The sequence below is a fragment of the Equus quagga genome, chromosome 6 (assembly GCF_021613505.1).
Source record: "Equus quagga isolate Etosha38 chromosome 6, UCLA_HA_Equagga_1.0, whole genome shotgun sequence".
NCBI classification, from domain to species: Eukaryota; Metazoa; Chordata; class Mammalia; order Perissodactyla; family Equidae; genus Equus; species Equus quagga.
The window spans coordinates 132,179,716-132,192,428 of record NC_060272.1 but is presented as its reverse complement, the minus strand read 5'-3'; the positions used below and the strand labels follow the sequence as shown (position 1 = coordinate 132,192,428).

The window sequence follows — 12,713 nt, the reverse complement described above, 5'->3', positions numbered from 1 at the left end:
CAGGAAATTCATTTCCCAATTTCTCGAGCCTGAACTAGAAGGATTCTCCTGGAGTCCTCCCTCTCTGTGCCAATGTCCATTTCTGGGTTTTTTTAGAACAGAGCAGTTGATGCCAGGAAAAAAATTAATTCCACATTTTTATTTTCAGCCCAGACCACTCTCCTAAACTCCACATTTGCACAACTGTCTACTTGATTAAAATGGCACTTGAATGTTTAATGATTATTTTTAACCAAACATATCTAAAACAATATTCCTCAGTGTCTCTTCCAGATCTGCTCTTGTCAGCTTTCCACATCTCAGTTGAAGGGAGCTCTGCAGTTGCAGTTACTTACTCCAGCCGGAATCCTTAGAGGTATTCTTTACATCCCTCTCTCTTTTACGTCCCTCATCCAGTCTGTCAGGAGATTCTCCAGAGTCCAGCCACACCACACCACACCCGCCACTGTTCCAGTCCAGGCCCCGGCACACTCCACTTGAACTACAGCAACAGGCTCTTGGCAGGAACAGGCTCCTGCCTCTAGCCTGGTCCCACTGGTGTCTACTCTTGGCACGGCAACCAAACAAATCTGTAAAAGCCTAAGATCACATTGCAGCTCTGCTGATAACCTGCTGTGGGTCCCTCTCATCCAGGGTAAAAGCTGTAACACCTCTCTGCTCGGACTCCCTCTTGCTTCTCTGACAGCATCTCCCACCAATCTCCTCCTCCTGTCCCTTACAGTCACAGGGCTGAGGTGAACATTCCAGCATGCTCCCATCTTAGCCCTTTATCCTGGAGGTTCCTTCATCTGAAATGCTCTTCCTCCTGTCTGTATGATTAATTTCCTCAGTTCCTATCAGTCTTAACTCCCACGTTACCTTCTCAATGAAGCTTCCTCTGACCCCCCTCTTTTAAAGTGCCCCCCCCCACCCCTCCGATTCCCCCCCCCCCATGTTTTTTTCTCCAGTACTCTGCACTTCTGCCACGGTTCACACAATATCATTCGCCATGTCACTGCCCCTGTACGGGGCTGTCAGCTGCATGGCAGCACTGATCTTTCCTGGTGTGTTCCTGGCTGCATGCACAGGGTCTCCACCAGTGCATGGCTCAACAAATACTGCTCAGTTAGGTGAATAAAATGCCTGGAACACAGCGTGAAAGCAACAGGAGCAGCAGTAGGAGGGGAGGTTAGAGATGTGCTGGGGAGCCGCCTTGCAGGCTTTAAAAACTGAGCCTGGTAGCTGACAGAATCCATGCTATTTTCTCAAACTCATGATTCCCAGGTGTAAATTGCCTTATTCCTGTTCAATTCCAACAACTTTACACTAACAGGGAAGTTATGATAGTTGTACACATGTTTAATCTCTCCTACCCGATTTAAGATGAGCAATTCCAAGGAGCATTGCTGAGTCATGTATATATATATATGTATGTATGTGTGTGTGTGTGTGTGTGTGTGTGTGTGCATACGTATACATATATATATATACATCTGCTTCCTCCACAGCAACTAACAAAACGGCCTGTTGACAGTGGGAAGTCAATAACTTCCAAAACACTCTAATTAGACATAAAGAAGTGAAGTGGTCACTGAATTACATTTTAAAGTACAAAGAAGTGAGACTCTGCAGCATATGAGACCTCTTAATAAATGCAGTAGACTTCAGAAAGCTGGCCTTCAGAGAGGTCACTGAGGAAGCAGTCCACTAAATGCCACAGTGCTATCCACTGTTCAAAATACTGAGAAAGGTCTGACATTACAGAAGCCTCTTAAGAAAGGCAGTCTTATTTTTGTTGTTCTACCTTTCTTCTTCCTGAAATAGTATGACCTTATTAATCAGATTTGGCACAGAAAGGTCTTTTGCTATTTAGGAAAATCAAATTCACCCTCACAGGAAAGATGAGTCACTGCTGAGGCTATTCAAAAGAATAAGCTCGGATTCTGATGTAAATTCTAAGAGGATTTCAACAAAGGTTATAAACAAAACTTTCCAAAATGACTACTGTGTTCAGGACCACACACACACACACAGGATTTAAAAATCCGTCATTACTTCATAGACACACCTTAAAATAGAGTTCCTGGACACCACGCCAAGAGACTGCCTTACTGCTAAACCCAGGCTGCAGCGAGACAGATGTGACGGCCCAAAGCCCTGCCCCTGGGGAGAAGAAAGCAGACAGAACTGGGGACTCTTGTTCTGGGCCCATGAAACCTCAGTGGTCTCATTTTCCTCCTTTCTTCTTTAATTTTGGGAACTTTCCATATCAATAACAATTATTAAAGATTCTTTCCCTGAAAAGTCTCTAAGAAGAGAACACTAAAAATGTACCAGTTAGTCCACTGTAAACAAGCAATCAGTTATCGTCACCCAAAGTGAGACAACCTGACATTAATTGCCATCAAATGAAACAAAAATGAAATACAGAGCCTGGTCCAGTTACTGTTCTGGGCACAATTGTTTAACCTAAGTTTAAACATGAGTAAATAACTTAGTCAAGTCAGAATGTGCAACCCTGAATTCTGTAAAAACAAACAAACAAACAAAAAAAATTAGTGCTATAAAAAACAAAAAGAGATGGAAGAGTTATCTAGATTAAAAAAAAACAGATCTAACCAAATGCAATGTATGACATTTAACTGGATCCTGAATTGGAAAAGCAAAACAAAAAAACAACTACAAACAATATTTTGAAACACCCAGGGACATCTGAACACTCATGTTAATTTGTTAGGTGTGATAATAGTGCTGTGGCTACATAAGAGTCCATTCTTATTCTTAGAAAAGGCATGCTGAAACATTTAAAGGTTCAGCTTGTTGCTCTGAAATATTTCAGCAAGAAAATATGGATATGCAGACGAGGGAGACAGAGAGGCAGAAGCGGGCCCGGGGAGGGACAGGTCTTGATGAAGGGTATAAAGAGGTCCATCTTACTGCCTTGCCAATTTCTTAAAAGTTTGAATATTTCCAACATTAAAGAGCTGGAGAAAATAAAAGAGAACCACAGAGCAGAGGAAATACTAAACATCTTGTCCACAGCAATGTATACTCAAGCAGAAAGCCTTAACAGTTATCTGAGTTACAATAAGGTGTCTTGACACAAACTCCAAGTCCTCCAGCAGCTGAGGCAAGAAACAAAGGCCAGGGATGAGAAACCGCCCACCATTTCTGTGCAAACTTAAAGAAACTCCCTAAACTCCTAAATTAAAGGCTCCTAATCCTCTGAACTTGTTTTATTTGGTTCTCATCAATCTGTTAAAGAGTGGTACTGTTTGAGGAGCTATTTCTAAAGGAGAATTTTATTTTATACTATGAACCTTCTCCCATTTGGGGAGAAGACAGGAAGTTTAGCTGCTTTCTTAAAGGTGAAAATACTGGAGAACAGAATAGGGCCATGTGGTACACAACAATCCCCAATATAATCCAGAATATTATAGGAAGGTCCTAGGGTAACAATTTTAATTATCTTTAAATTGCCTAGTGCATTAAATCATTAACACTGTATTCTGTATAATATTTGTCTATAATCAAATATATATATTAAAAATAAAAGTACTGGTATAAGTATATGACAATTACATTCCATTTTTTAATTGCATCTAATATAACATTATTTAAAGAAGTTCAATTTGGTTTTAGTGTTTCTACATTCCTTTACACCTTCCTTTTCATTAAAAACTAGACAATCTCCTTCCTGGTAAAAACTGAAATTTAGTAACTAATCTAAAACCTGCATTATAGTAATGGTCCATTAATACTCATGTTCACTAGGAACATTACTATCTTTTCAAAACAATCATTTTATAATTTAACTTGTTTTAAGAAAATTTCTAAAATATACCTTAAAAATAATTATATTATTATTCAGGTTCAAATTCAAGTTAAAAAAAAAAAAGAAGAAAACTAAATGCTAGGTTTTGATCAATTATTTCCCAGTAAACTGTTATCACAAAAGAGCAGAAGTGATAATTATATGACAACCAAGTGGATCAGGTTAACTCTTTCGTGTTTATCAAATATACAGTAAATCCAAATGGAGAGGTACAGTTTCATCTGGATTAACTTTCAAATGCTGCCCAGGATGGGAACCATGGGCCTGTCTGACAGAAGAGCATTATGTGTTGGACTCAGAACACATCCATCCTCTAGACTGGCTGCAGTCCATATATTTCACCCTAAGATATTTATTTCATCCACCTATTAAAAAGGAAAGCGAAGCATTTATTTTTTCCACAATATTCTCCTGTATCTGAGTTCTCCCCACTTTTTCTGCCTGTCTACTCCTGTCTGAAAGAGACAAAAGGCTGTGGCTGCTGACAGTGAGGGAAGGTTCGCTGCTGGGCGCCGGCCGCCCAGGAGACCCCCTGGCTGCTTGACGAGCACCTATGACAGGCAGAGGGGTAAGCATCTTCTTCCAGCCAAGAGATCCACCAACAACAGAGAAAAAATTCCGTGTAGTCTACTGTGTCTATTATAAAAAGCCCTTTATAACAGTTAACAGAAATGTTTATAGCCAAAGAGAGGACATCTCAGAGATTATTTTAGGCATGACAAATTTGCCAATTTATAAACAGCTTTTTAAGGGGAAAAAAAAAAAAGCAGTGTTTTTATATGAGGATCTTCTATGAGAGAGGGAAGGGAAGAAATGGAGATGGTGAAAATATGTGGATTAAAAAAATCTGTGCATGGAACAGAAGAGGATTTTCCCTCACAAAAATTTCAGAAATAGCTCCTTTAGATAATACATAAAAAATCTTACTTAAACTGTTCTGCTTTCAAAAAAATTCAGGCTTTACTTAGGGTAAGCATAAGACCAATGTTAAAATGAACCAAAAATTCTTTGTGCAGTTCTTTTTATCTAAAAGTAAACATGTGCCCTCCTATGGAATTAGATCCATTTTCAATAAAAAATACAATGCTACATAACTATACATGCTATGAGCTATGAACTTTAGCTTCATTACATTAAAGGAGCAAGTGAAATATATTCCTCCAGACTCACTTAGGAAAAAAGAGAAGAAAAAGAAAACAATCCTTTATAAATAGATGGGAAAATGTTAACGCATTCTGAATTTTATGGCAAATACATTTATTTAATAAAAGTTTTAAAAATAATTGTGTTCATGTGAATACATAGCCCAAATTCAATCAAATCTACAAAAAGTGGGTGCTGATTAATGGATCCACTATTGAGGAGGACCCTAAAGAACTGCAGTCCACTGGGAAGAAAACGCTCATCTCTAGAGCTCACGTGGCACAGACAGCACCCGGAGGAGATGGCAGGAGCTGAAGGACGCTATCACCTTCATTTCTGGAGTACAATCGATCGAGCTTTGTCATCTAATCAAACCCAACAGTACTCTCATATAACCATTCTACCTTCTGGTGATTTTAATACAAAACATTTCATATTCAAGACACAGTAAATATCCAAATTACCAAGTTCATCTTCCTCCCACCCCCTCTCTGTCACCTACTAATTCTCTGTCCAAAAACATAAACATTAAAAACTACTGTGTTCGTTTCCTGTGGCTGCTGTAACACATTACCACAGACTTGGTGGCTTAAGACAATAGAAATTTATCTCCCCCAGTCCTGGAGGCCAGAGGCCAAAGTCAAGATGTTGGCAGGGCTGGGTTCCTTCTGCAGGCTCTTAAAAAGACGCCCTAGTTTCTGGCAGCTGCCAGCAATCCTTGGCCTTCTGTGACGTGTCAACACAACTCTCCAATCTGTCTTTGTCTTCACATGGCCTTTTCCTGGCTGTTTCTCCTCTTTTGTCTGAGTCTTCTCTCCCTGTAAGGACACTGGTCATTGGATTTAAGCTTCATGCAGATAATCCAGGATGATCTCCTCTCCAGATCCATAACTTAACTACACCTGCAAAGACCCTTTTTGCAAATAAGGTCACACTGACGGGTTCCAGATTGACAGACCTCTGAAGGGCCACCAGTCAACTGCAGTCACTATCTTTCTAGGATGAGTTATACCCTAATTACCAATAAATCCTTACTTCTTAAAAGAATTTCAAAAACATGTCATATCCTTTTTCCAAATCTTGTTTTATTTCACACATTAGTTATCTAATAATTCTTTTCAAATGGATCCATTTTCTTACAAATCCTTCTTTCAGTGTTTTTATTAGTCACCATGAAACAGGTTGACATGGTAGAACAGGCAGATATTAAATGCTTTTACCTTCAAGAATAGCATGTTCATGGATGACCAAAGTAGAAAACTTAGTGAGTCTTATACAATGATCTGAGTAGTCTTCACTGAAGTTTTAATCTCTACTTATACACTCTAATCAGAACAAATACTCTTATAATGATAAGGTTAAACATACAATTTTAACCTATTCGGGTACAAACATACCTGAAGCATTCAAACACTGCCTTTAATTTTTATACTGTTACTATTATTTCATTCATACACCAATGAGTTATCAACATGCACATCTTCAAATGAAGTATACTTTTTGAAAGAACGACTTCACAAAATGGGATTACCTCCAAATTCTCTACATCAGACAAAAGAACAAAAATTTCAGATTTATTGGGTGATGGAAGATTTCAGTATCAATGCTGGAAAAGTGCTTTCTTAAACAGGTCTTCCTAAGGAAGCAGCTCATCTATGTTTTTTGTAGTGACAGAAGAAACAGCACCATCTCAGCTCCAAACGCAGGCTCCCACTAACCCCAACCTTTGTCCTGCCACACAGAAACACAAGACAGCTGGCATGAAGCTGGGAAGCCCCGCCCCTCCTCCACAGGGTCTGATCGTGGGCCTGAAGCTCTCTGAGGGCATGCACATTTATACACCCACATAACAGTTTCAAAATATCGGCGTAATCCTTCAAGAATAACGTGACTGGAACAATAACTTAAAAATTAAGTCATACAGAAAAGCACAGAAGACAGCACAAAAAGAGAGCAACAGCCAGTGTACCCGCCATCTTCACATCTACGTAAGCTAAAAGAGCACATCTGGAATACAGACTTTGCTACAGAAGCAAACAGTGCAGCATTAGTCTCTTTACCCAAAATGTTGCCTTTCAATTACATCTTTGTGCCTTAGGCCATTTGGGGGAACAAATCAAGATGGGTGTGAACAATTCATACCTCCACCGGGAATAATTGCCAACTTTGTTTCAACCAGGCCCATTTTTGCAGAGGAAGCTAAAAAGGAAGGAAGAAAATTAATTAACATCCATATCATCAAATTCAAACATAATGATTTGAAAAACTTAGTAAAATAAGCTACCTTCTATTAATTATGTCTGTCACAAATCCTTTTAAAAATCACTTCAGAAGGCATTTAGTTATGGAAATAAGTAAACACTCTAAATTATATTATATATATTAAGAGATTCACACAACATTTTCTGTTAAAAATTGCTTAGCAGTGAATTAATTTTTGATGCAGAAAGACCAGGGTTGTAACTACATAATTTGATCTGACACTGCCAAGTCATGTTTGAAGGCTTAGATCCCATTAATTATTCAGGACGAGGAGAGAGGCTGTGTCTGACAAGTATGAATTCTTTAGCTGCCTGAATAGTCCTCCAGATCAAACAGCTTAATATATCATATCAGATATGGCAACTTTTCAAGACCAAATCTCTAGTTACTTTTGACAAATGGTTTTACTGTTCTGACAGCTGGACAGGGTTCCTTCTTGTGTTTGTTTTCACAGCTACTTTAAAACATCTTAATTATTTCTTTATTTGCATATCCAAATGTACTTGGACTACTTCCTGTATCCTAATTCCCAGAATCATTCTTTCATAAATGGATTACGTGTACCTTAGATTTTCAATTTAAAACCCAGTGATTTCAGACAAGAAAACAGAGATCTAAAATAAAGGGGAAAATGTACACATGGACTAGCAACTACAAATCCCAAGCAACAGTCACCATAAAACTATTAAAAACAATTATATTGACTCTACTTTTAACAGGCAGCTCCATCAGAAGTGATAGTGGGAACCAGGGGAGGAACACTGACAAGCATTTGCTGGCTGCTTTGCCCATTCCTTGGTCCCAGAGCCCCTTCGTCACGGCAATGAGCGAGCAAAGACATAGTGCTGTGACCACACAGCATAGTGTTGAGAAGATAGTGTCGAGGACAGCGGTGGCAATATACAGTGCTCTGGCAGGGTAACAGGAGTGAGGGCTGTGACTCCAGACTGCTTGGGTTCAAATCCCACCTCAGTCACTGATTTGGGGCTTGTGACTTCACTCTCTCAGCCCTAGCCTCCTCGGGCACCACTAAGCATCTATCTCATAGGGCTGTTAGGCAGATGAAGTGAGTTAATACACGTCAAGTGCTTAGAGAAGCGCTGGGCACTAGGTCAACACTCAGCACATGGTCAGCACTAACTGTTTGCATTATTATTTTCACAATCACTTCATCTAATCCTCAGAAAACCATGCAAGAAGAAAGTGAACCTCAGAAAGGTTGTTATTATTATTGTAGCTAACAATAATTAAGTGCCTGGACTAGGCACATGCCATAAATTAACTCATTTAATCTTCATAACAGCACTGTCATTTCCCCTTATTTTAGAAGAGGAAACTGATCTAACAAGGGCAGGACCCAAGATGCCAATTCAGTGCTGTCTGATCCATTTCCTGTTCTCCTTTCCTACTGCTAAGACTGAACAAGAGACCATAAAAGACTGTTTTCTTAACTGGGAATTTTAAATACTTCATTAAGCCAAACAGGTGACTTTTTCTAAATGTTCTACTCAACAATAGGAAAAGAATAAAATACTTGGAATCATCTGAAGAGTAAGCAGAAACCCCATTTTTAAAAAGTTATGTTTTAATAGCATTAACACTCACCTGCTACTCTTATGTCGCATGCTAAGGCCAATTCGAGGCCACCACCTAAAGCGAGCCCATCTATTGCTGCAATCGTTGGCACTGGAAGGTTGGCTGAAACAGAAAGAAAGATTTTATGCTTCTTCAGTAAGACCTTATTATGTAATTCATTTTAGACTTTTTTTCTGTAAATATATTTTTAAATGGGATATTGTATATAGAATTTTGTATCTCTTTTGCCTTTAACAAAATAAGCATTTCCTTCATCACTATTCTTCAAAAACACGCAATGATTGTACAGTCACGTGTTGCTTAACGATGGCAATACATTCTGAGAAATGCATCGTTAGGCGATTTTGTCATTGTGCAATCATAGGGTGTACTTACACAAACCTAGATAGAACAGCCTACCACACACCAAGGCTATACGGTACCAATCTTATGGGACCACCATCACATACGCGGTCTATCACTGACCGAAACATCATTATGTGGTGCATGACTATACAGAGTTCCATCACATAAGTGTGTAATATTATCTTTAAATCTTCCCATATTACTGAAATACTTTCATAAATATTTTCTGTTGAAATAACAGAATCACAGTTCTGACTTCGTAAACTTAAAGTCGAAAGCCTTTTATGAAATGACTGGTTCATACAAATTTCATATTGAAATGACTTGGGTATAATTGCAAAATTCACGATCCTTTATGGGTTTCTTTGGTGCTTAGAATGACGGGGTCTCATTCAAAGAAGTAATACATCTATTCAAACGAGACAGAAGCAGTCCAACTGGCTGCTGGGGCACAGCACACTAGCTCTATCATTTAGTAATGAGGACAATGACAGTAGCTTGCCTATCAAATACCACACTTCAAAAGAAAGAGGCTCTGAGAACCTACCCAAAAGCATGACTGGGAAGGGGCCAGCCAGTCACAGAATGCAAAACCAAACTTTCTTGAGTGCGGAAACAGAAAATTACTTTAATGAGACTTTTATAAATGATGAATCACAGATTTCACTTTTATAACTGGTTCAAACACAGACTGGTTAATTATTCTGTCAAGCAGAATCCTTCCCACTAATTTCATTTTTGACTACGGGAATGTGAAGCTAGGCTGGCCAACCTTAACACAGAAACAGAATGTGGATAGTAAAAAGGTACCATCTCTTCACTGTCCTCACCACAAAAAGAAACAATAACTGTGTGACGTGACAGAAGTGTCAGCTAACACTACGGTGGGAGTCACACTGCAGGACATGAACATATCAAAACTACAGGTTGTACACCTTAAACTTACACAGAGTTATATGTTCACTGTATCTCAATTTAAAAAAAAATAAAACAAAAGTGAATAAATAACTAAAAACAAAGTAAAAAGGTGCCATTCCTAAACATCTCTCTCGCACAGGTATTCCGACATGAAATTCCACAGACAGAGAGGTTCCCTCCTTGATCCCTTTTAAAATATTCAAATTTTTTGAAGTACACTGAGTTTTATTAATACCTGCAGGAATTTATCAGATTTCTTCTAAAAGCAAAGTCTGAAAATGCTGGGATGGAGCACATACAGACGCTGCCACCTGAGGCAAAGGCGCTCTCGGGAGAGCAGGGGCGGACAGGGCATATTTCATTATTTGTACCTATCTGCACATTTCGGGGGGGGCGCCGGCAGCTTGAAAGGGCAGGAAAAATTCACTGGTGCTCCACGTAAGGTACTTTACAGCACACTTGGTGAAAAGTGAACAGACAGCTATGTCAGAGTTTACAGTTAAGAAATGAGTTTAGGGGCCGGCCCTGTGGCCAACTGGCTAAGTTTGCATGCTCCGTTTTGGCAGGGTGAGGTTCACCAGTTTGGATCCTGGGCACGGACCTACACACTGCTCATGCTGTGGCAGTGTCCCACATAGAAGGGCTAGAATGACCTAAAACTAGGATATACAACTATGTACTGGGGCTTTGGGGAGAAAAAAAAAAGAGGAAGATTGGCAAGAGATGTTAGCTCAAGGCCAATCTCCCTCAACAACAACCAAAAAAAGTAGACAAAAAAAAAAAGAAATGAGTTTAATGAAAAAAGAATATCCAGTTAATTTTATCTGACAAAAACAAAGGAAAAAAGCCAATTAAGTAATATATTGGCAAGTTAATCTGAGTGGCTCCCAAGGTCATCTCAAGCCACAACGAGTAAAACGGAGTTCCTTTGTTACCCAGCTCTCAATCCTCCTTCCTTTCTACAAACCTAGCTTCAGAAATTACATATTTCTAGATTCCTGTAATCTATTACCTCCCCAATCTCAAATCTCTCCCATCGAAACCTTCCCCTAGAGCTCGCTATGGGCTCACCTCACCTCCCTCTAAGACAAGCTTCTGGAGGAAATGGAGTAAACAGGTGTCACCCACTCCACTCACCTCCACCTCACAGCTCTAGGTCCCACTCCATCTCACCCAGACTGCTCTTGTCCCACTTACCAGTGACATTGTGAAGCTGTCCCATAACCAATGGGCACTATCTGGTCCCTATTAAACTTGTTGCCTCTGAAGATCAGTGACATCAACCCTGGACACTCCTCCTCCTTGAATTCCTCTCCTTATTTGCCTGCTGGGTCCCTCCTTCAACTTTCCTGCCTTTCTTTCTGCCTCTGGTTATTTGTCAGACTTCCTCCCTCTCCATAGAAGCTCTGCCCACGAGGTCTCATTTCCATCCATAACTTGCACCACCTATAACACTAATAATATCTAAATCTCTACCTCAAACCAACTTCTCTCTAAACTGTATCTCTATAGCTACCTATCTGTTGGACATCTCCACTTAAATGCTTTATCGTGTTCAAACCAACTTCCTGTCAATCCTTCTAGATTCTATTTCACGTTTGGTAGCACCTCCATCCACCAAGTTACCCAAGACAAACACCCAGAAGTCATCCCAGATGTCCTCCTTTCCAATGCCCTTACAGCCAATTGTTTTCTAACTCCTGTCTGACAGCTCACAAATTTGCCAGTCCCCCTCCCTTTTCTACAGCCAGACTTCTGGGTCCCCTCATTTCTCACCAGCAGGAAGTCTCTAACTGACTTCCTTCACCTGCAATTTGCCCCTTCTAATACATCTTTCATCTCCTGGACGATAATCTTTCTAACATGCAAACACAGTCATGCTATTCCTCTATTTGAAACTGCACAATGATTTACCCCACATTCAGAATATAAATGGAGAAAACTTTCAGCACGGCACGGGAGGCACCTGATGAACTAGGCTCTGCCCATCTGCCGATCTCTTCTCCAGTCTCAGACACATACTCCGTGTTCCATCCCCAAACTACTTACAGCACCTCCAGAAGTCATTCACATCCCTACCTGTGTACTGGGTGCCCTCTGCCTGGAATGCCTCGCTGGTCCCTAACTGTCTTTCAAGGCACTGCTCACAAGTTCCTTCCTTTACAATTCCATGGCACTCTGTAATGCTTTTCTATCATCACCATACCGCCCATTCTGAAACAAAGATTAACATCGCATCAATGCCGGTCAATAGCATCCTTCTTACCACTCTGGAACAAACTTTAAGGCTTCTCACTGTCTCTCCGTCTCTATTACATTAAACCTAGTATTCTCCCTACTTTTCTTTTTATTATTAACTTTTCACTTAATACTTTAAAGAAATAACATGAATATATGCAGCCCTTTAGAGCTCCAGAAAACAAAAGCAGAGAGTTGCCAAGCTGGAGAAAGCAACAGGAAGAGAGTGGAGTATTCTCTCCCTGCTGTGTGAAATGCTGGTCAACAGTGAGAGCTGAAGGCACTCGCTGAACATCTGCTGGAAGCTGACTCTTCGGAAAGAAATTACAGAAGTGAGGGCAATGGATCTCCAAAATCAAACCCAGGCCTGACATACATGTGCTACTGAGTTCTAGTT

At 39.9% G+C, this 12,713-nt stretch overlaps 1 protein-coding gene across 4 annotated transcripts in view; it reads right to left on the bottom strand.

Annotated features, from left to right (window-relative positions):
- LOC124241060 (methylglutaconyl-CoA hydratase, mitochondrial) overlaps positions 1-12,713 on the bottom strand; it is a 150,756-nt gene that overhangs the window by 83,225 nt on the left and 54,818 nt on the right. For all 4 annotated transcript variants that reach the window (XM_046664593.1, XM_046664592.1, XM_046664595.1 and 1 more), the window contains 2 exons: positions 8,825-8,917; positions 7,100-7,156 (listed from right to left, as the gene is read on the bottom strand). In XM_046664593.1, coding sequence (XP_046520549.1) covers positions 7,100-7,156; positions 8,825-8,917 — 150 coding nt within the window. The remainder of the gene's footprint in view (positions 1-7,099; positions 7,157-8,824; positions 8,918-12,713) is intronic.